The 24,687-nt window shown below is 45.0% G+C and overlaps 1 protein-coding gene across 1 annotated transcript; it reads right to left on the bottom strand.

The window, feature by feature from the left end:
- Positions 1–627: 627 nt before the first annotated feature.
- Positions 628–20,258, bottom strand: tes (testis derived transcript (3 LIM domains)). Its single transcript, XM_083917138.1, has 7 exons — positions 20,085–20,258; positions 13,693–13,778; positions 9,317–9,785; positions 7,151–7,951; positions 4,407–4,622; positions 4,102–4,260; positions 628–2,256 (listed from the first exon to the last, which is right to left on the bottom strand). Exons 1-7 carry the CDS (start codon positions 20,109–20,111, stop codon positions 2,065–2,067), a joined length of 1,950 nt encoding a protein of 649 aa, XP_083773264.1. The 5' UTR covers positions 20,112–20,258; the 3' UTR covers positions 628–2,064.
- Positions 20,259–24,687: the final 4,429 nt, after the last annotated feature.

A 24,687-nucleotide genomic window follows, 5' to 3' on the forward strand; every position in this document is an offset into this window, starting at 1 on the left:
TTAATGAAACACTGTAAGTACCTCAGGATCATGTTCACGAGTGAGGGGACGATGGAGCGTGAGTTTGGCCGGAGAATCGGAGCAGCGGGGGCGGTGTTGCAGTCGCTCTACCGCACCGTTGTGACGAACAGAGAGCTGACGGAAGACCCAGGACCAGGTGGAGAGATTATATCTCTACACTGGCCTGGGAACGCCTCAGGATCCCCCAGTTAGAGCTGGTTAATGTGGCCCGGGAAAGGGAAGTTTGGGGTCCCCTGCTAAAGCTGCTGCCCCCGAGACCCGACCCCGGATAAGAGGCTGAAGATGAGAGAGAGGGAGATGTTAATCTCACTTGTGCTTTTCCCTGCTATGGCACGATGTCTGAGTCACCTTTTCCACGAGTTTCGACATGACTGGATGTTAAACTCCACATCACTTTAGCTGCTAACCTTCGCAGCCTGAGGGAACTGGCAGTGTCCACTAGTCTGCGTCTGCTGCAACAGGTGCAAACGAACCCTGAGAGCGAGGGAGTGGAAGCACCTGTGTGGGCGGGCCAACGCCGTGGAAGGGCTTTGATTCGTATATTAGAGCAAGACTCAACTGTATTTCACATATCCAAAGATTCAGCCGGTCACATCATTGGGAAAAGATATTTAAAGTGCACTTTATTGCATGGAAGGGAAAGTACATGGCACAAAAACAACAAAAATAGAGTGACACACACAAAAAAACGGTTTTATGTTTGGCTGTTTTCCAGTGTTTCTCCTGAATCCACCAGGTCCTCGGGTACCGTGTCATTATTCCTACAACAACTTTACAGTGTTATTATTTACCAGGAGCCCAGTCCATGATGTGTTCACGTCTTTGCCAATTCATTCACAAGTATTTATTTTTTTCCCCCCTTTCATTCATACAGAATTATATATATAGATATTTATTTATTTGGCTTGTTATCCTTGCTTCTTTATTTAAATCTACGATCTTTCTGTGGACCCGACACTAGAGACAGCTACGTGGAAGCTAACCAGGGATCCAAACACCTGTGCAATCAAATGCAATCTAATACAGAAGCTGAATATTTGTGAAGATCGTGTCATTTCTGCAGCATTTTCTCAGGATGTAGTTTGTAGTATTGTAAAGCTGATGCAATCAAACATCCTTGAAATAATCCATATATGTGTGCACTTTCTTTATGCACATTAACACACACAAGGGGCGTGGTCTGAGGAATACCTGTCACACACCGGTCTGCATACCACCACCGTACTGCAGGGCTCTTGTTTGGAAAGCAGTAGTTTGTACTGGCATACCACCATACTCTTGCACCTAGTGATGGATACTGGAAGGTTTTCACATTGTTTTGTCCCATTGGAATATTATGAAAATACTAATTTACACCTCACTGGATTATGAGCAATAAAACGACTGTAGGCATCAGCTTGCAGCCAAATATGCTGCTATCCTAGTTGGGGCAATTTACTTCCACCACCATATATTATAAACTACCACAAGTTAGATCTGGAATACAATAGTGTGCAATAGAAGCAAAGCAACCCCAAACCTGGCTAATAGTGCTCATCATATTGCTGCATAGAGGAGAGTATCAGTAGTTTCTTGTATAAAGGAAACACTAACAGGTGGTATATTAAATCTACAGTAGGTTATATAGGAGTAGAACAGCACTAATGCCATTAAATACACAGGTTTAACATAAGAAAATGGATCTCCAATACAAAATTAATCTTATCAGGAAGAAAAAGCAACAACAAATCTACTTGTTGAAAAATAGACAACTGATTTTAAGGCAACAAACTGGAAAGTAGAAGTTTTGGGCATCTAGTAGAGATGGATTTATCAAAACTGTGGACAGAAGTAACAGAGCACCCAAAGCACATGGACTCACAATCATTGTACGTCTCTATATCAGAGTTATCAGGCACTCTATTCTATGTTAACACAACCACAGTCCGTCTCGTCCCACGCGCAGCTGCACCAGTGTTTGTTTTCCCTGCTCTGGTCCCAGGCTCAGCCGAACACCGTCCTGGTTTCACAAGTGGTTGTGGAGAAGGTCGCGTTTTGGCCCCTCTAAGCCATGATTTTCTTCTTGCACTCCACGGAGCAGAAGAGGAAGGCCTGCACTGCCATGAAGCGCTGGCCGACCAGGCACTTGGAGCAGCCGGAGCACTTGAAGCACTGCGGCTCGGCGTGCCAGTGGTACTCGCCGTAGGAAACCCTCTGGGCCTCGGGCTCCACCGCATTCTGGCAGGCTGAGCATTTCTGGGATTATGGAGGATACAAGGATGTCAGGGCACACAATCGGCATTTCACTTTGATATTTTTCACCATTCATTTTCATGTTATTATTCCGATTTTCCATTTAGTTTTACCCATTTTGTCTTTTCTTATTAACCTGCTGAAAGTCCACTGTAGCCAGGGAACAGTGTGCTCAGAGTACTGGGAAGAGGCTTGATCTTCAAAAACTTACAATTTAGGCACTTTTAAAAGGAAATAATGGAGCTGTTTACTAAGATTTGCCCACCAACTGTCAATATCAAAATACTATATTAAATGTTTGCTAAATTTGTCTAAAGCAGGGGCGTCAAACATACGGCCCGTGGGCCAGAACCGGCCCGCCAAAGGGTCCAATCCGGCCCAAGGGATGACTTTCCGAAGTTTGAAAAATTAGCAACTGAACTGCAATTTTACAATAAAAGGGCTGGAGCTGCCGGACTTCCTCTGCTGTCAGGTGGACTCTTATTTATGAGGATGGACGCACTGAACCAAACCACGGCGTCTGATCTATTCCTAACCAAGTGGTTGCCACGCCGAACCCTAACCGTCCCCTTTTGTTGGCTATCATCGACCGTGTGACGGTGTTCTTGGTGCCGACACCAATAGTAAACATGCAGAATCAGGCCTGACCCTGCAGGAACCCGCTGTCCAAACCCAACTCCAGCCCGAACCACGGCAGCAGTAACTCAATTTTAACTTTCACTTTAAATGTCCTATTAAATCTAGATTTTATAATATTTAGGATTATAAGAGGCTTCATTATGTTTTGTATAAAGACAGTAGTAATCAGAATCAGTACTTTTTTACACTAAAAGAAAAATTCTAGGTTGTCGTTATTTGGGGTTCTGCTGTGACTTTACTGGTCCGGCCCACTTGAGGTCAAATTGGGCTGTTGTGGCCCCTGAACTCAAATGAGATTGACACCCCTGGTCTAAAGTATTCATTTTTTACCACTTGCTTTGCAACTCAGTGGATCTTTAAATACTTAAAGAGGCACATATTTTTTAATGTGTACATAGACATAGTCAGCAGTGGCTTTGTGGGGATTATGTTGGATAAATCATCCATGCACATGCTGAGTGCTTCACATTCTTGACTTTGGACTGCAAGTGTTCATTTATATCCTCTATTATAAAGTTTTCCTCTGAGCTTGGTTGGTCAACGTGTGTGTCCCCTTTACACCAAAGCTTATGGCCCTAAAAATCCCAGATTTTACAGAAAAACTGTACTGTATTGCTCCAAATAATGAGGATTCTTTACAGGACAAAAATATATTAATCTCATGGCTCCTACACAATTTCCAAAGTCAAATTCAAGCACTTTTCTAACATTTCCAGGTGCATCTTTCAAGCTTTTCCAGCACCTTGCAGGTGAGCTAAAATGACCTATATATACACAGACAGTACATACTGTATACTGAGTATTTTTACTTCCTTATCCGATTAAATTTTAGATGCTATTGTGTCACGTTGTGTCCGCATTGTGTCAAATTAAAGTGAACACAGCGTAGGTTCGTGTTTCACAATGAGTCACCTGTCTGTAGTGAAGTTTCAAGCACTTCATTCAAAATCCAAGCACTTTTCAAACCTTGAAAACAACATTCACACATTCAATTCAGGGATTTTCAAGGATTTTCCAGCACCAGTAAGAACCCTGTAATCTGCATGAATGTGGCCTCAATTTACTTTTAGATATTGCCACTGGGATATATCACTGCTATTCCTACATATGATACATATATTCTACTTCTATGTTTAGGAAAAGTCTGCAAACATTTCTTGTCGGTCCAAACAGGACTTTCCAGAAACCCAGAGCAGGAGTCCGTCTTACCACAGCGTAGCTCTTCATGTAGCACGGCTGGCAGACAGGCTTGTCGTTCTCCATGACATACGTCTCTCCGGCGAGGATGCAGTCGCAGTCGAAGCAGCAGAAGTGCTTCAGATGCCAGTTCTGGCCCTCAGCCTGAGTGTACTCATTACAGAAGATCAGCTGCGGACAGACACGTGTCGAAATTAAACACTGGACGATGCTTCCAATCTCACAAGTACTCATGTGTACATCCAAAAATAACTGTGGTGCAATAAAAACAAAACTAATATTTTTCAAATAAGTGAAATGATCACATCCTCCCCCACCTCATCACAGCCTCCACAGCGCGGCTTCTCGCTGTCTCCGTAGTGGCGTCCGCAGTACAGCTTGCCCTTCTTCCAGAAGTAGATCATGTCCACCAGTAGTTCCTTGCAGGTGCAACACACAAAGCACGCCGGGTGCCACATCTTGTTGTAGCCGGCCCGCTCGGCGTAGACGGCGGGCTCGCCCATACGCATGGGCTGCTCGCAGTGATGGCATGACTTGGAAGAAGAGGAGAAAAGAGGAGGTTGGTACGGTCGTGGATTTCACTTGTGACTTTTTTTAGGAGCTCTTCATGTAAATCCATAACATGGTGAGTCCCATGAACAAGTGATTGATTGATATATTTCAGTTTTGTGTCTTGTGAGTTTATAATACGGCAACAACCGCATTGTTTTTAATCGCTGATTATCCATCAAATGTTTTTTTTAAATCGTCTTTAACAGAAAATGTGAAAACCACCGATCGAAGCGTGTCGTTTGGACAAATTCTCATCAAATTTGAGGAGATGAACCAGTAAATGTCTGAAGCTATGAATGAAATGGTAAATAATTTACTCGCCTTTCAACTTTGTTCACTTATTTGGCTAAATTCTTATTCAGTTTTCATGATTTTAACACACAATTCATTATCCTCAAAGCAACTTCAGTCAAAAGCAACTGGACTTGGTCATTTGTCTAGGAAGACGTTTCACCTCTCATCAAAGAGGCTTCATCAGTTCATGTACGCATCTGACCAGGCTGGGACTGGTCCAGGACCAGGACCAGGACCAGGCTGGGACTGGTCCAACTAACTGGTGTGGAGATCCAGGTATTTAACCTCTCACAAGGTCGATGATGTCACTGGAACCCTTTGTGCTCCAAGTGCCAACGACCGTCGTTAGAGTCGCAGTCGTTGGTGGGAAGTTGGTTTTGACTTTGTTAGTGCTCTACTGAGTCTTAACGACAGTCGTACCTGGATCTTACACCAGTTAGTTGGACCAGTCCCAGCTTGGTCCTGGTCCTGGTCCTGGTCCTGGTCCAGTCCCAGGCTGGTCAGATGCGTACATGAACTGATGAAGCCTCTTGGATCAGAGGTGAAACGTCTTCCTAGACAAATAACCAAGTCCAGTTGCTTTTGACTGAAGTTGCTTTGAGGATAACGACGACCCGTACGAATGAGAACATGCACAGGCTTATCACACAATTCATGTTTTGGAGCACAGTTATACGGATATTTACGTGTACATTAAATTAATACCCTGTTAGAACAGTCAGCTGCATTCTGTCCTCAAAATATTCCTTTCATCCCTTTTTATAACAACAAAGAATTATTATGTACTTCCAGTTGGTCTACACAAAGGCCCATATCCTCCTCTTTGAGTCCCTTTCAAAGTCAAGAAGGCCTCCTTTGATCTGACGAAAAGCACATTTTTATAAACGGGAACATTTGAACTTTCTGTCTTAGATCGCTGTACTCCCTGCATGTCAGAGAATGACAAATCTTGCTGCTAAAAATGGTTGGAATTCCCCTTTATAACGCAGAAGCCTACGCTAACCTGCCCATGGTGTATCTAATCAACATGATTTGACTGCTGGTTGAGTTGAGGTGAAGGTAGAGATAAGAGGACACTCCTACACACTCTGAGTGTGTTTCTGGGCACTGTGCAGTCGAGTATACGGTGAGGAATTAAGAGGGAGGATAAAGCTAAGACAGTGAGAAAGAGAAAATATCAGAACAACAAGGAAAAGACGAAGAAGACACAGAGAAAAACCTAAAATCAGAAGAGTCCGCACTGCAGGGATTAACTGACTGCACATGCTCATAATGAGAACTCATGTTGTGACTCATGACCCACTGAATTATAATGAAATCAATATCCAGCATCCAGGATGTGGAAGGCTGAGTCACAGTTGGTCTTATGGCTCCACCTAGTGTCCTGTCCTGGAACTTAGTCAGCAGGTTGTGCATGCATCACACACACACGAATGTTACTTTAAGGCATGGGTGTCAAAGTGATCCAGTAAAGGGCCGCGGTGGCTGCAGGTTTTTTCATTCCAACCAAGCAAGAACACACCTGACTCGACTCATTCAATCACCTGAACTGTCTTCACACAGTTGATTTGTTGGACCAGGTGTGTTTTTGATTGGTTGGAATGAAAACCTACAGCCACACGGCCCTTTACTGGATCACTTTGACACCCATGCTTTAAGGGCTTGATATTGAGCAGGTGATTAGACTCAGGTGTGTAAGAGTACGGAGACACCCGATACATGCAGGGCAGTAGCTCTCCAGGAGCAGGGTTGGAGACCGCTGTAGTACAAACTGTTTACTTTTTAAAGTCAGACAATTTGAAACAATCTGCGATGAGAGGTTGGAAGTAGACGAGTAGACATTTTAAGGGTTCATAAGCTAAAAAGACTGAGATCCAGTAGCATTATCCTGCTGCATCACATTCAAGAAACACTGTGTGTAATCATGTCTGTGCCTGGTGCGTACGACCATATCGAATCTGTGCTTTTTTAAATTCCTAATCTTCGGTCCATGATCCTGTCGTAACAGAAACTACAGGGTCCTTAATGCTGCCGTCAGTCTGTCGCTTGTTTCATAAAGTCCATAAGAGTGAAGCAGTTTAGAATTAATAGTAATTGCTTTATAAATTAGTTTTTGCCATATTTCTATATATATCAGTATCAGGAAATATCTTTTTTTAATACTATGAAAATATTTGTCAATGCAGTGTTCATGTAGAGAAAAGTGACTGCTTACAAACGCCTGTTGAGGAAGTCCAGCCTGCTGAGCTCCAGGGACACCCATGGCTCCAGCAGTGGCAGTCGTACCAGTGGCTCCTCCAGCTGGCCCAAAGCCAGCAGACGGTCCAGTCCCAGGCCCTGAAAGTGGTCCAGCACCACCAGCTCCAGCTCCTCTACCCCCTGCACCAGGTCCAGAGCCGGCACCAACACCAGCCCCAGCGTTGGGTCCAAAACCAGCACCGGCACCAGGTCCAGAGCCAGCACCAACACCAGCCCCAGCGTTGGGTCCAAAACCAGCACCGGCACCAGGTCCAGAGCCAGCACCAACACCAGCCCCAGCGTTGGGTCCAAAACCAGCACCGGCACCAGGTCCAGCACCCCCAACTCCTGGTCCAAATCCACCCCCTCCAGCACCAGGGGCACCTCCAGCCCCAACACCACGGCCTGCAGCTCCAGGCAAAGAACCAGCACCGGCTCCAACCCCAGTACCCCCAGCTCCCAGTCCAAACCTTGCCCCTCCAGCACCAGGTGCACCTCCAGCCCCGACACCGGCACCAACTCCGCCCTGCCCTCCTGCCTGAATCCTAGCCATCTCTTCAGGCAGCATAACATCTCCCACCCCCAGGGCCTCGTCCTTGTACTTGCGGACAAACTGCTGCATTTTCTTGACCTCAGCGGGGCTCAGCTCGTGGCACTTGGACGGGTCCTGGTCGTGCTCTGGCAGCTGGCAGGCCATCTGCTGCCTACGGTAAGCAGCTCCCACTGTACCGGCCACCGGACGTTTCTCAGGCGGGAGCAGCTCAATGTAACGCGCCGCCTGAAAGTCAGAGGGGAATAAAAAGAAACCGTTTAGCTCGGATAGCACAAACAAAGATTCGTGAAGGACAGAGAGGAGACGAGGACAAATCAGGAGGAGAAAACAGAGTCCTGTGGTGAGAAAGATATGCAAAACAAGGGTCCTACAGATACAGGACTAGACTAAACAGGCAGAGTTCGGTTAGTAAGGAGATGAGTGAAGCGGTGAGAGCTGTTGAGCTGTTCATCATTCATTAATATTTTTATATACTATTATTCTTTTTTAAATGCTCGCTCAACAATCTTAATAAATGTAATGTAGAATAAAAAGACTAATGTGGATGGATCATGGATATTTATGCGTCTTTGCATTGACTTTGTATGAACTTTCACTGTGCCACATCTTATATTGTGTCAGGGTTTCCACACCTTAGACATTAAATCCAATGCTTTTTCAAGGACTGTCCAGGCTCAGTTGTGACAAACTCAAGGATTGAACACAGCATAGTTTGAAACACAGATCTAAGGGCGCACTCACACTGTCCGTCCATACCGTGCCCCGTGCTTTAGGGTACTTGTCCCCCCCTCCAGGCCCGTTTGTACTCACACTACCTGGGCCTCGGCGAATGCTTCTTGCTGCCTATACGTCATCACGCCATAACACGTCACATGCATTGATGACGTCATGGCGATGTGTTGCTTTGTTTCCAAATCTTTCCATAGACCTCGGAGTTTTTGTGCGTCTTGTCAACTGTTTTTGACTCTTTTCATCGACCAAATCTGCAGTAAACACTCCACCTCCGCATCACACCAACGTGAACCTTTTTGCCGCCATTGTTTCAAATGTCCGCGCATGGTCCGTCCCTCTTTTTCTATGTCCCAACAGGCGCACATAAGTAGGCCTCGTGCTTGTTCATGTGCGCACGCTCGTGCTCGTACATGTGCAAACGTGCTTTACAAAAGCCCACCTCTCCCAAATGGGCCGTTGTCGGCAAGCGTCCCGTTCCTAGACGCACTCACACTGGTCAAACGAACTAGACTTTACCCGTGACACATGCTGGGGCACGGTATGGATGGACAGTGTGAGTGCGCCCTAAGGTAAGTTCATTTTAAAACTCTGAGAAGTTTAAGAACAACAACTAGCAGACTGCTGTGTGAAACAATAACGCAACTGCAGGAGAGACATGCAGACTGAAGGAACTGTTTACTAAAACTAGGTTAAAAATCAAAAAGAACTTAAATTTGTATTATTGCACATGATATATATAAATTCAAGCACTTTCAATGACATGTCTATGTATATTTTTACTTTAGAATAAAGTGCAGGCACAGGCGACCAGTGAATAATGGTAAATGCTGCTGTAAAATGTCATTTTTGAACTCTTACCACATATTTATTGGCGACTGGCGGTGCCCACTCATAGGTTACAGACCGCATTGGCACATCTTTGGGGACTGGTACCGAATTGGCTGACGTGGCGCTGACAGCAACCGGCACTTGGTTAGCCTGGACAGGTGTGAGGCTGGCTGGTACAGGCTGAACCCGAGGCAGAGCGCTGCCGGGTGCTGAACCCCCAGCTGCAGCTCCAGCGGGCTGCACAGAACCGGCTGCGGCAGAGGGAGGAGGCACCACGGTGGAAGAAGCTCTCGGCGGCACAATGCAAGCCACACCGGTGCTGGGCAGAGTGATGGTCAACATGTTGCCCTTGTAGCTGGGGATGCCATCCGTCTTCAGCTTGGCGATGAGGCCGGTGTACTTGGTGTCCTCGAACAGCTTGCCGACCTTCTTGTTCTCCTCCGAGTTCATCTGCACGTTGTGCTCGGTGAGGCCGCATTTGCAGTTTCGGCAGATTTTTCTGCAGAGGAGAAGAAGCGTAAAACATTTAGAAGTTTTCAAGTTTTACAAATATGGTCACAGTTTTTTTAGTGTGAAAGAGGGGAAGAAGGTTTCATACGGAAAGTTATATGCTTTTGTGTTTAAATCTCATCTCATCTCATCTTCAACCGGGGTCGGGTCGCGGGGGCAGCAGCTTTAGCAGGGGACCCCAAACTTCCCTTTCCCGGGCCACATTAACCAGCTCTAACTGGGGGATCCTGAGGCGTTCCCAGGCCAGTGTGGAGATCTAATCCCTCCACCTGGTCCTGGGTCTTCCCCGAGGCCTCCTCCCAGCTGGACGTGCCTGGAACACCCCCCTAGGGAGGCGCCCCCTCAACTGGCTCCTTTCAACGCAAAGGAGCAACGGGTCTACTCCGAGTTCCTCACGGATGCTGAACTTCTCCTCCTCTCTCTAAGGGAGACTCCAGACCCCTTCCTGAGAAATGTTTGAAACATGTATTACTGAAAAAGTATCAATACTTTTTGACAGCCTTAATGTGTTGTACATTGTTTCAGGCTTTAATATGTGAATCCCTGTACGTATTCCTGTGCATACTGTATATTATATTGCTCCGATCCCTTTTGCTCTCTTAACTGCATTACATTTCATTTTTTAAAACAAAAACAATCAAATTTTCTTTTGGAGTTTCTTTTAAAAATGACAATTCTTCATCTTTGCTACGATACTATGCCTAAACAACAAGCTCAGTGTTGAATTCATGTTGAAATATCTGCCCCTTCACATGCCTCAACACAACTTGCTTCATATTTGTAGAGTAACTATTATAACTGTTGGGGCGTGCTTCAGCATGACCAGGCAACAAGATTTCTCTCAGCTGTGTCAAGCTGTTTAGAGTCAGTTCAAGATGAGAAGCAACAGCAGTACTGATGAATGGTGAATGATGAGCGTTTACATTCAGGAAAATATATTTTAATTACCTAAATAACAACAAGCGGCTGAAATGGGTTTTCTCAGGAGGGGGGCTGGAGTCTCCCTTAGAGAGAGGGGGAGAAGTTCAGCATCCGTGAGGAACTCGGAGTAGAGCCGCTGCTCCTTTGCGTTGAAAGGAGCCAGTTGAGGTGGCTCAGGATCATCTGGTAAGGATGAACCCTGGGCGCCTCCCTAAAGAGGTGTTCCAGGCACGTCCAGATGGGAGGAGGCCTCTGGGAAGACCCAGGACCAGGTGGAGAGATTATATCTCCACACTGGCCTGGGAACGCCTCAGGATCCCCCAGTTAGAGCTGGTTAATGTGGCCCGGGAAAGGGAAGTTTGGGGTCCCCTGCTAAAGCTGCTGCCCCCGCGACCCGACCCCGGATAACCAGATGAAGATGAGATGAGATGAGATGAAAAAACAACAAATCCCAATAAATTACCTAATAACCGATACAGTCTAATTCTTACATTCAAATCATCCTGGTGATGTAAACGCTGGTGTTCTGTTTTGTTATATGCATAACTCAGAATTCATTATCATTAGATTTATTCATATTTATAATTAGGTGTGTGTGTCCTTTAGGTCTAACAGATGTGCTGAATGGATTTTAAAGCACGTACAGAATATTTACATTATTTGAATGAGTTACATCCATGTTTCCTATCTTTGCAGTCTTCTTCTTCTGCCCTGTCACTGCAGCATACCTTGGCACGCAAATGCCACCTGATGATTTGTGGACTCGTGTGACACCATTGGAAGGACTGTGTATTACATCACTCGTGTGCATGCACGTGCGTCTTCGTGCAAGTGGGAACCTTGTCAGCAAAACGGCTCCATAGTGCTGCTAGAGGTCTAAAACGCCACAGGGGACCATTAATGGTATTAAAATACATTAAAGTTATGAATATGCAGCATTTGGAGTGGAGGAAAGCATGGATGGAAACTGTGCGTAAGGTCACAGTCTATCTCACTGTAACGTCTGTTTAGACATTCCTGGCTAAATGTCAGGCACATTAAAACCACCACCATCCACACCACTTGTTGCCGTCTTCAGGAAAACTAAAAGTGTGGATGATTGCTCAGACAGAACGGTGTTTCCTGAACCATCGGTCCAAATAAATGTGCGTATTGTGACAGACGAGGGAAGCAAGACCCCAAGAGAACCCTGGGTAATCAGGCCGCCAGTGCACAGCCCCACCTTTTATTTGGCTTTTCCAGACAACAAACCGTCTACACTACTCTAACTTATGCTGGCATCTTTGAAGAGGCGAGGCTCGGAGGGCACTTCTCATTCATTCAGTCAACCTTTAATTATACGATACTCAAGAGAAAGAGAGAACAGTGCAACAACAACAAAGAGACAAAGCAATACCAAAACAGAAAACCATTCAAATGTCCTGATTTTGGAGATAGTTTAAGATTAAAAGACAAAATCTCCAAAGTGCATAAGCGAGTTGATTTTATAAGATGCTGTATTTTGTTCCATTGATCAGGTGCCTGAATTTAAAAGCATACTTTCAAAGTTCAGACCGAGATTGTGGAACAAAAAGCAAAAGGCAAACAGTGGAGCGTGTCTAATAAGGTCCATCTGAGTAACAGAGCACTTCTGAGATGTGATGTGGGGGTTTCCCAGTTCCGGGGCCTCAGAGATAAAAAGATACCAGTGACTATCCAGCTCTCCTGAAGAGAAGACCACCCAGCCTGGCCACATACATACAACGGTGTGTGAGTGATAGACTGAGTCCAATGTTTTTAAAGATGGATATGTGTCCGTGTATCACATCACCGTAGACCATGGGTGTCAAAGTGATCCAGTAAAGGGTCGCTGTGGCTGCAGGTTTTCATTCCAACCAATCAAAAACACACCTGGTCCAACAAATCAACTGTGTGAAGACAATTCAGGTGATTGAGTGAGTCGAGTCAGGTGTGTTCTTGCTTGGTTGGAATGAAAACCTGCAGCCACACGGCCCTTTACTGGATCAGTTTGACACCCCTGCCGTAGACTGACATGGAAACTCAGCCACCAATAACAATATTCAACGTGAAATTTGGAAGATAACTTTATATCCATTTCATTCAGCCGACAATTGCAGTTATTTTATTGCATCAGCATTATTGCTCCACCCCCAGTCCCCCCCCCCCCCCCCCCCCCACACACACACACACACACACACTCAACATTATTTAGGCCTAAAGTAAATTACTGTAGACTCACGCTGGCTTGATATTTCTACCCTCCCTGTCGTTTTTGTTAACACTGAGCTGATGGGACATGGGACTCTGCGTGGGGCGAACATGAAAAGAGGCTGTAATCTGGAACAGCGTGTTCCTCTTAGGCCACGACTCCCGCTGCTATCAGAGTATTGTTAATTAATCAAGTTAGGAAAGCGATGTTATTGACCGGTCTGGACCTGAATGGGACTTTTATGTTCTTGTGTTATTCTAGGGAACTCTGTGCTGAAGCATGCCTTCCTTTAATGCCCTGCTTCATAATTATATACTAACACGGGGGCTCTCAACCTTTTTTCGTCAGTACCAAATTCCATGTACAAGGATCAGCTAAATGTGGACGGTACTCAACCCTAGTTTTGGGGGCCGTTTTGAGGAGAGAGGACCATGGAGGAAGAGAAACCTATCATGAGAATAGTCACCCTTATGGGCTCACTTCTAAAATGGTGAAAAAACACTCTTGCCTATTTCTCTGGGGACCACCTGCGAAATCGCTCGAGGACTCCAGGGGGTCCACAAGCCCCTGGTTGAGAACCACTGCACTAACATACCTCTGTGCACCACTACGCAGCTCCACCTGAGGGTTCAGCTCTTTGCCCGACGGCCCCCCTTTAACCAGTTGTTGCTCATTTACTTTGACGACTTAAACGTCTCTCTGTCAGGGCTGAACCGCCGCCGCTGTCAAACTTGCGTCTATCACGCTTGGACGAAGCTGTACAAACCTCCAGAAGTGGAGCTCGAAGCCCTCGCACTTGTCCTTGCATTTCAAACAGGCCGCTCCGGCGCCAAACTCGTGCCCGAGGGTCATCTGTAAACAGAGCAAATGAGGAGAGGTTACACGCGCTATCAGAGGTTTGTTTTGACTGTTTCGTCGCTAAAAAGGAAACGCAGAGCATCCGTTAGCACAGAGCAAAGTCCACGGGACATTAAATCCCACATTTCAAGAGGCTGCTATTTGCACTTAGAGGAATTACAAACTAAACAATCAGCCGTTGTGGTTTTGGGCACTATAGCCAAACATCCGACTGGGGAATTGTGAGGGGGACAAAGACATTTTTGATGCTCAGCAGAGGAAATAATCACTCAGTTGACATCTGGAGCAAATGACATCTGGGAGGAACAACAATAGTCACAGGAAATATCAAACTAAATATAATTTCGGACATTATAACCTTTGTTCGGGGGAATAAATACAGCATTTAAAGTCCTGCATGAGCCCTCTTATCGAGTTCAGATGATTTGTGATCAGAGCAAAAACATTTCTTTTTGCCTTTCAGAAATATTTAAGAAACGTTCTTCCTCCATTCCCATAACTGTGTTCAGGAATTTGATCCTCTCTCCAGTTTTCTGCCTGGTGCAACATGTGCAACCCTTTCCCCCCGGCTTCACTGTCAAACAATGCTCACATCCACCTTAAGCCTTTACTGCTGTTTATGACCGTATATGGTCAACTGCTCATCGCCGCTGAAAGCCTGGTGGAAGCCCAGCAGGCATCGCTTGTGTCAGACGGATGTTTCTGACCCAAAAGACCCGCACTTTGGAGGAATGCAGACAGTGACTCTTGTCTAATGCCAGAGCCATGATGGCAATATATTAGCTCCCGTAACGCCTTCAACAGTAGTGAGACTTTTCCTCCTCTGGGAGCCGTCGACAGGCAGAAGAAGGGTTTAGCAGCATGATTTGTAACGGTAATTAAGCATCAAACACATCACGGATCTCAGTGCAGTTGCGGATTCTTATACTTTAACTTTAGCAGAAAGCATAAACATATTTTAAGAATAGCCTTCGTGTTAAGCTTAGTTTATTCTGGTTGTACAGTGAAAAGGCAAGAAACTATAGAAAACAACACTTTCATTGAGGTAAATGTGGTTTAAAAAGTTCTCTTCTGACTTTGACTGGACTTTAAGCACCCAGCATTATCTGCTTTAGTCCTGAAGATGCCACCTACTTAATTTATTTTAAATGGATATGTTACAGCCCTGTGAGCAACTGTGGCTCAGAGTGAAAGTGGATCGTCCTCCATTCAAGAGATTGGCGGTTCGATCCCCACCTCCCCCGGTCCACATGTCGAAGTGTCCTTGGGCAAGACACTTAACCCCAAATTGCTCCCCGTGCAGCGCATGGGTGTGTGAATGTGGTGTGAATGGTTACATTAGATGGTCTGTAGATGTCCTCTGCCATCAGTGAGAATGTGACAAACACTGTGAAAGCGCCTTGAGTAGTGAGAAGACTAGAAAGACGCTATACAAGTACAAGTACATTTACCCTTTAATATACTGTATATATATATATTTCTTTTTAAATTCTTCTGTAGTTTGTAAAATGTTTTACTGTGTTATGTAAAGCACCAATATATGAAATGTGAAATTGTGAATTGCCTTACAGTATGCTGATGAAAATGTGTCTGGGTTTATAATAAAAGGGAAGCAGCTGATGAATAGAAATATCAAATGTTAAGTCAGGATGCTCTGAATGTCACTTTGTGCACTTTTGAGTAAAGTTTGTTTTTATATAAACCCCAGTAAAATGTCAAGAAGGCATGGACAAAATAGATACCACAAAAGCCTATCACGCTCCATATGAAACAGTATTAAAGTGCGATATCTTGATTCTTCCCCGTGTGCTGTGAGACACACACTCGACCTCCATCGTGCATTGTAAAGTTTGTGATCCAGCTGTTTAAGAAAATCTACTGCTTCCATTTTAAGGAACTCTGGATGAGAACGAGTGTCCGCTACCAGTGGAAGTCTAAATATTTGTCTTGGACACCCTGCAGGGTTAGTCATAATACAATCACTCTGCAAAGAGGTTGTTGAGACACAAGTTCCACAGTTCAGGTCTGATGAGTCATGTTCATGAGTCACTCTGTTGCAGCTGTAATGAGAGGAGTCACTGGCTATGGAGCCGTTCCCATTTCAGCAGGCCACCAATGCACTCCCACTGTCCGCCCGTACCGTGCCCCGGGCTTTAGGGTCCTTGTCCCCCCCCCCAGGCCCGTTTGTACTCACACTACCTGGGCCTCGGCGAATGCTTCTTGCCTGTCCATACGTCATCACGCCGTAACACGTCACACGCATTGATGACGTCATCACGATGCGTGGCTTTGTTTCCAGATCTTTCCGTAGACCTCGGAGTTTTTGTGCGTCTTGTCGACTGTTTTTGAATCTTTTCATCGACCAAATCTGCAGTAAACACTCCACCTCCGCATCACACCAACGTGAACCTTTCACCGCCATTGTTTTAAATGTCCGCGCATGGTCCCTCCTTCTTTTTTTCTATGTCCCAACAGGCGCACATAAAATGACATCAGAGCCGCCGTAGGCCTCGTGCTCGTACACGTGCGCAAGCTCGTGCTCGTACATGTGCAAACACACTTTACAAAAGCCCACCTCTCCCAAACGGGCCGTGGACGGTAAGCTGGCCGCAGCTAGGCATTGTACGGTTGCACTCACACTGGTCTAACGAACTAGACTTTAGCCATGAAACCAGTTTGGGCACGGTATGGAAGGACAGTGTGAGTCCCACAAATCACAAACTGCACATTCCCGCTTCACACTGTAGCAGCTGTTTAAGTTTGGTTTCATTTTACAATCATTTAAGTCATGTAATATAGCAACACACACTCCCCTACCGATAACTTCCTTATTTTGGGTATAACTTTAGTTCTCACTTCTTTTTTAATGGGGGGTTTTTGTAACTGCTTGCCAGAGAAAGTCCTGACGTCCAACAGAGAAATCTAAATGTATTTGAGGGATTAGGTCACTTTTTCCTGTCGCAACTTTTCCCTCAAAATTCTTGCCCGACGCAACTTCAACAACCATGTAGGTGTTTAGAGAAGAACATGATTCCCAATGAGGTCAGAGCCTCAGAGAGCGATCACCAGGAAAAACTTCAATTCAACAGAAGTGCAGTGATGATGATTCCCAGCCTGTGCGCTCATTGTCACAACTTGTTACCTCAGCCTTCTTTGTGGAAGATGGCGTTCAGTGAGCGTAGAAATGACCAAAAAGCAAACACACAGGTTGCTTTTCTGGAAAAGGGCCGTTCCAGTTTGATAGTAATTACAGGGGCCTGCTGCTGAGTGAGGCGCTCCCGGCAGACTGCAGCCGCTGAAGACTTATCTCCCCCGGGGATTAAAAGCACATGTCACACTGGGTCTGTCTGGGTCGTGCAGCTGCTGAAACCCACTTTTTCCAGCAGCTTACTGTGAGTTTTCTGTGCTTCGATGAGTGAATTTTGGTAAACATGCTTCACTGACCAGCCAATAGATCTGCAAACAGGCCAGGGGAGGATAAAGCAACCAGCCTGATGAACACATTTAGGCTCTATTACAGGCCGGTGTACTTGTATATTATGGTTAGCAAGCTATGCATTAGCTCCATGTCAGACATGCAGCATGGCCATCGTTATGTGTTTCGCCCATTTTAATTGACAGTTCGTCTCTGCACATAAAAGAAAAAATCCCTTCTTTATGTTAATTAAGCTGGAAACATAATGCAGCTTCCTTGCTACATTACTACATCACACAAACGCCGTTTTATGCCTGAGGGAATCTGTGCTGGGTCATGTTTGTTAACAGCAGGGCTGCCCAATCCTGCTCCTGGAGGGCCACTGTCCTGCATGTTTTAGGTTCCTCCCTGCTCTGACACACTGAGTCTGAAGATGTTCAAACCTGTGACGAGCTTCAGCTGCTTGATAACGAGCACATCGTTAGACTCAAGTGTGTTGGAGCAGAGAGAAACCTACCTGGGAATTGTCCACCCCTGTTATAGAGCGACGCGCACTTATATCAAAACATCAATATCGTATAAACATGCTGACATGTTTAAAAGGTTGTGTTTTTCGGTGGTAGCCATGGTTGAAAGTATTCATTCATTCATCATCATTCATCTACAACCGCTTGTCCCTGTCGAGACAAACAGAGACAGACAACCATTCACCCCTACGGGCGATTTTAGAGTCATCAATGAACCGAACACCTGCACGTCTTTGGACTGTGGGAGGAAACCGGAGAACCCGGAGAAAACCCACGCAGACACGGGGAGAACATGCAAACTCCACATAGAAGTGCCCCAGCCGGGATTCAAACCAGGAACCCTCTCACTGTGAGGCGACAGTGCTAACCACCCACCACCTTCTGTAAAGCAGTTAACAGTCAAGTGCAAGTTAATGTGCATCACCGGGCCACTGCTGATAAGTGAGCCGGTGTTGTGCCGTATTCTGCACCCCTTCCGTGAAATGCACCCCCATTATAGGTGATATTCTGGATCAGAAGGCTGTTGTTTCCACATATAGGAGTAGTTTATATACAGGTAACCCACAACGGTCAGAACATTGGTTACTTACAGTCTTTAAACTATTTTAAAGAGTTTAAAAATCACAAACTCTGATAATAGCGAACACAAAACAACACCTTGTTGCATGTTCTGTGGAAATAAACTGCAGCCATAATTACAAAGTGAATTAAATGGATGTTTTGAGCAAGTTGAATGTGTTTGACTCAGCGTTTCCTAAATATAATCCCAGCTTTTCTTGCAATTCATAGGTTCAAAAGTGTAGGCTTTTAATGTGGTTACCTGTAAATAAGCTACTCCTAATGCGAGGGGGTGCATTTCACGGCAGGGGTACTGAATACAACACAACACCGGTGTTGTGTTGTATTCAGTACCCCATGCCGTGAAATGCACCCCCTCACTTTATAGGTGATATTCTGGATCAGACGGCTGTTGTTTGGACCTTAATGAGTAGTTGTTATACAAGTAACAAAATTAAAAGCACACACATTTTCGTTGATACACACGTAATGAAAGTATCTAAATAACACCGGTGTTGTGCAGTATTCAGCACCCCTACCGTGAAATGCATCCCCTCTTATTAGGAGTAGCTTATTTAAAGGGAACCACATTAAAAACACTTTTGAAGCTATGAATTGCAAGAAAAAATGGGATTATATTTAGGAAACGCTAAATCAAATACATTCAACTTGCTCAAAAGATCCATTTAACTCATTTTGTAATTATGGCTGCAGTTTATTTCCACAGAACACACAACAAGGTGTTGTTTTGTGTTCGCTTTTATCCAAGTTTGTCATTTTAAACTCTTTAAAATGTGAGCACATTACACCAATTCTTAAATCATTACACTGGCTTCCTGTACGTCAGAGAATCTATTTCAAAATCCTCCTGCTCACATATAAATCACTACATGGTGTAGGGCCGGAGCATATCACTGATATGCTCCCACTACATAAGCCTTCTACATCACTAAGATCCTCTGAGGCCAATCTGATAAACTCAAATCATGGGAAAGCATCTTTCAGTCATTGTGCAACAAACAGCTGGAATAAACTTCCTTTCACCCACTCTGACCACCTTTAAAACTAGACTGAAAACTTTTATGTTCACCTCAGCTTTCTGCTAAATCTTTGCACTTCTAACGTCCGCACTGTTTTTATTATTCTCTATGTTTTTATTCTCTTTGTCTCTGTAATGCATTTGAATCTATGACGTGTTGAGCAGTGAAGCACTTTGAGTCTGCCTTGTGTATGAAAAGTGCGTTACAAATAAAGCTTCCTTGCCTAAATTAGTTTAAAGACTGTAAGTAACCAATGTCCTGACCGTTGTGGGTTACCTGTGTGTGTGTGTGTATATAAGCTACCCCTAGAGGTGGAAACAACAGCCTTCTGATCCAGAATAGCACCTATAACGCCAGGGGTGCATTTCAAGGCACAACACCGGTGTTATTTAGATACTTTCATTACATTTGTATCCACACACAGTCAGACTGTGCTTAGCTGTACAGCTGGATATCCTTAACACACACACACACACACACACACACACACACACACACACACACACACACACACACACACACACACACACACACACACACACACACACACACACACACACACACACACACACACACACACACACACACACACACACACACACACACACACACACACACACACACACACACACACACACACACACACACACACACACACACACACACACCACCTGCTCCGTGTTCGGCACACCTTTTCAGGGCGTGCCCGGGTCAGTGTGAGGCACGGAGGACTACACTGGAGGGGAGAGAGAGACCTTACCTTCTTCACTTCCTTCTCTATCTCCATTTTTTGTGCGTGTTGTCGCGGGGTTAACTCGGTCCAGAGGAAGAGCACGGACGAGTCCCGGTCAAAACAACTGTCAAACCCCCCAAAAAGTAACAGAAAGCGGACCAGAGGAGCACGACAGCCCGGTTCACTGTCCCGTTCTTCCTTCGGAGCTCCTGCTGCTCCGCGCTGACGTCAAGTAAATAGAAACAGCTTGGGGGGTTTCCGGTCATAACTTTCAAAATAAAAGCCTTGTTGTCAAAATCTACACCATACAGTCTGGGTCAGGGCTGCCCAACCCTGCTCACTAATTTTAAAAATTACATTTTACTTATTATTATTACTATATATCATATTAAATGTTTATATATGGTACGTCTACAGATTTCCTAATCGTTCTGTCTTCTATAGGGTAACACAGGATAGTTGTAGCACTATCAGTTACTGTATATACCCGTAGACCTGGACCAGGGCTGCCCGACCCTGCTCCTGGAGGGTCACTGTCCTGCATGTCAAGCAGCTGGAGCTTGTCACAGGTTTGAACATCTTTAGACTCAAGTGTGTCGGAGCAGGGAGGAACCTAAGACATGCAGGACAGTGGCCCTCCAGGAGCAGGGTCGGGCAGCCCTGGTCCAGGTCTACGGGTATATACAGTAACTGATAGTGCTACAACCATCCTGTGTTACCCTATAGAAGACAGAACGATTAGGATATCTGTAGACCTACCATAGATAGATAGATGGATGGATGGATGGATGGATGGATGGATGGATGGATGGATGGATAGATAGATAGATAGATAGATAGATAGATAGATAGATAGATAGATAGATAGATAGATAGATAGATAGATAGATAGATAGATAGATAGATAGATAGATAGATAGATAGATAGATAGATAGATAGATAGATAGATAGATAGATAGATAGATAGATAGATAGATAGATAGATGGATGGATGGATGGATAGATAGATAACTTTATTCATCCCCGAGGGGAAATGAGGTCATCGTAGCAGCAGTACAAAGCAATCAGAAGTACTACAAATAAGATACAATATGAAATACAAAATATTAATTCATTCATTCATCTTCAACCACTTGTCCCTGACATCAGGCGTGAGGCGGGGTCCACCCTGGACAGGACGCCAGTCTATCACAGGGCACATAGAGACGAACAGAGACAGACAACCATTCACACCTACGGGTGATTTAGAGTCATCAATGAACTGAACATGAACAACAATAAAAGTACAGTATCGCAGACAAACACTATATTACAATGTGCTATGTGGATTTTAATGTGCAAGAGAGAGAAAGGGGCATTTCAGTGATCACTTTGAGTCACTTTGAGTAGTGTGAGTTTATTCCCTGAGCGTTACTCAGAGTTGTTGTGCAGCGTCGTAGAGTCTGATGGAAGCAGGTAGGAATGATTTCCTGTGGCGTTCCTTAAGCAGCGAGGTTGAATGAGTCTGCTGCTGAAGCTGCTCTGAAGCCAGTCCAGGGTTTCATGGAGGGGATGGGAGACATCGTCCATGATCACCAGCAGTTTTTCATCCTGAGCTCCACCGCCTCGGTGGAGCTCAGAAGGAGGCCTCCAGGGTGACGAGCTTAGAGCCAACAACAGACCCGGCCTTCTTTATGAGTTTGTTCAGTGTGTTCATGTCTTTTGAATTGATGCCCGCACCCCAGGACACCACAGAAGAAGAAGAAGATAGTGCTCACGACAACAGACTGATAAAACATCTGAAGCATCCGGTTGCAGACATCGAAGGACCTGAGCCTCCTCAGGAAGTAAAGCCGGCTCAGGCCCTTCTTGTCTTGACTGCCTATGTGTGTTTATTGTCCAATATAAACATATAATATCATATTATAGTAATAATAATAAGTAAAATATCATTTTTTAAATGAGTGAAAAACATTTAAAAAGTAAATTTACACGAGCACACAGTTTTTGCACTTTAAAGGTTGCGGTCGTTCATGGACTTTTATTTTGAAGGTAAAGCTTCTTCACTTCCGTAAACATGCTCACGTCCTCTCTCGAGCTTGACTCTCCTCTCACTCTGGAGGTCCCGTTCACTTTTCATTGATTTTCAAGAGGGGGACTTCCGCTTTGATGGATCTTCATATCGACCAATAGGAAGAGAGAAAGTGGGCGCTGAGAGGCGGGGGCGACCAATCAGAGCGCAGAAGGGGCGTGTTCTTGTCAAACAAAGGATATGATAGTATTTTTGACAGATTCAACCTGCTTTAGGCTTCTTATTCAAGGTTTTCCTGATTTATCTACCAAATAGTTCACTTTTTATTGTCCTAACTTTGATATTTTGTGGCATTTTGTAAAACATAATACAGAGAGAGAGAGGTATACTGTTATGATGATTTATGTGGTGTATTTGTGTTAAAAATACATTTTTGAATGCAGTAGTAGATTACACCGGTTAGCACATATGCAGAAAAATACACAGCCTACTCCACACCACAGCTGGTCTCCTTTGTCATGAAGTTTCATAGTTCCTAATGAAACGCCTGCGAAACAGCTGCAGTGTTGCCTCAGTGACAGGAAACCATGTGGTTAGCAACTTCCTCTGTGAACTGCTGCTGGCCCTCTCAAGGGAAACAACACTGTCACTCCCTGACAGGTCAGATAGTGTGAGTCTGTCACACAGTTGGGTTTGATGGGTGTGAAGGCTGTTTTTCCGCATCACTATATAGTGATGTTCCAGGCGCGTCCAGCTGGGAGGAGGCCTCGGGGAAGACCCAGGACCAGGTGGAGAGATTAGATCTCCACACTGGCCGAGCTCCTCACTGAGGAGTCTTGCCCATATATCTGACAAGACTGTGTTTGGCTTACACTAGGTAGGTCATATGTGCCATAAAAATACATGGGAGCACATGCACATATGAGCAGAGGGGAGGGGTGGATGTGTGGGTGATGGTATGATGGTGAACATCACTTTTCATGTGCTCACTTTAAGATAATGGGAATATTGTTCATGTGTGCATCAAATGACACTAATTGGACATGGGTCTGTAGTCTGAGAAGGCTACTTAAATATAAATGTGTTGTTAAATTCAGTATAATCTTGTTGCCTGAGATTTAAAAGCAGGGAGTCCACCAGATGGCAGCACAGGATCAGTACCCTTTTGCCTCTGTGATGAATATACTGTACACTTGCTTTAGTTATACAGTATATGACACATGCCTTACTTTACAAACACAGACAACCCTTTCGCCTGGTCAAATAGATTATCCAAAGCATGCCTGTTGAAGGGCGACACGGTGGTATGGTGGACAGCACTGTCGCCTTACAGTAAGAGGGTTCCTGGTTTGAATCCCAGCTGGGTCCCTTCTGTGTGGAGTTTGCATGTTGTCCCCGTGTCTGCGTGGGTTTTCTCCAGGTTCTCCGGTTTCCTCCCACAGTCCAAAGACGTGCAGGTGTTAGGTTCATTGATGACTCTAAATTGCCCAATGTCAGCTGGGATCGGCTCCGCCCCCCCCCCCCCCCCGACAGGGACAAGCAGTTGAAGATGAATGAATGAATGCCTATGTTGAGGGAGCTCTAAATGTTACAGAGCTACTTCCCTGTCTTAGACAATAATGTGCCTTGAACTTTTAACGACAACTGATTTTCCCTGTTTGTGTTAGAAGAACCTGCAGAGAGCCTCTGATCCCATCCAACACCTTTGGGAAAAGCTTGAACACAGTGACTGTGAGCCATGCTTTAGCCACGAACGCTTTCTACAGAGGAATGGAAATGAATGCAAAGTGCTGCATCATCACGCCATCTGCTGGTTAGTCTAGACAACTCACTGCTGCTCTCACATTCAAACAACAAATGCTTTCTAAAGAAAATGGCTGAAGCCTACAGGTGTGTGGGTCATACGCTCTAACCGCGTTTGACACCTAACAAAAGTGATAATTAACAATTAACACTCGCCATTATTGAAGCTACAGGGATCCCTGTCTGTCCAGATGTTGGTCTGTGATACAGACATAAGCTAAAGTCATACATCACATGGCCGAAGGTGTGTGGACAGCAGAACGTCTCATCCCAAAAACCACTGGCATTGCACTGCTATTACAGCCTCCTCCACTCTTATATCAAGGCTTTCTACACGATTATAGGACATCGCTGCAGGGACTCACCTCTCCAGCTCATCTCCATGGTGTTTGATGAGGTTGAGGCCACCTGGTGAAGGGCATTGCAAAACACAGGGACAGTGTCACGTTGAAACAGGGGCTTTCCTAAACAGGAAGTACAGTGTTGCCTAAAATATCACTTTATGCTGAAGCGCTGGGGTTCTCTTCAAGCAAGCAAGTAAAGTTTAGAAATATACAGTACAGACCAAATGTTTGGACACACCTTCTCATTCAATGGGTTTTCTTTCTTTTCATGACTATTGACGTTGTAGATTCACACTGAAGGCATCAAAGCTATGAATGAACACATGTGGAAATATGTACTTATGTGTGAAACAACTGATACTACGCCTTATATTCTAGTTTCTTTAAAGTAGCCACCTTTTGCTCGGATCACTGCTTCGCACACACTCTGCTTTCTCTTGATGAGCTTCAAGAGGTCGTCACCTGAAATGG

Source organism: Echiichthys vipera, assembly GCF_963691815.1.
Source record: "Echiichthys vipera genome assembly, chromosome: 7".
NCBI classification, from domain to species: domain Eukaryota; kingdom Metazoa; phylum Chordata; class Actinopteri; order Perciformes; family Trachinidae; genus Echiichthys; species Echiichthys vipera.

What these genes read in the sequence shown, in the direction of transcription:
- tes (XM_083917138.1), bottom strand. Translation starts at nt 20,111, where the DNA reads ATGGAGATAGAGAAGGAAGTGAAGAAG. An exon ending in GACTTCCTCAACAGGCGTTT is followed by an intron (nt 4,623 to 7,150) that starts GTAAGCAGTCAC and finishes TCTTCTTCCAAG; the next exon opens with TCATGCCATCACTGCGAGCA. An exon ending in ACATGAAGAGCTACGCTGTG is followed by an intron (nt 2,257 to 4,101) that starts GTAAGACGGACT and finishes CCATAATCCCAG; the next exon opens with AAATGCTCAGCCTGCCAGAA.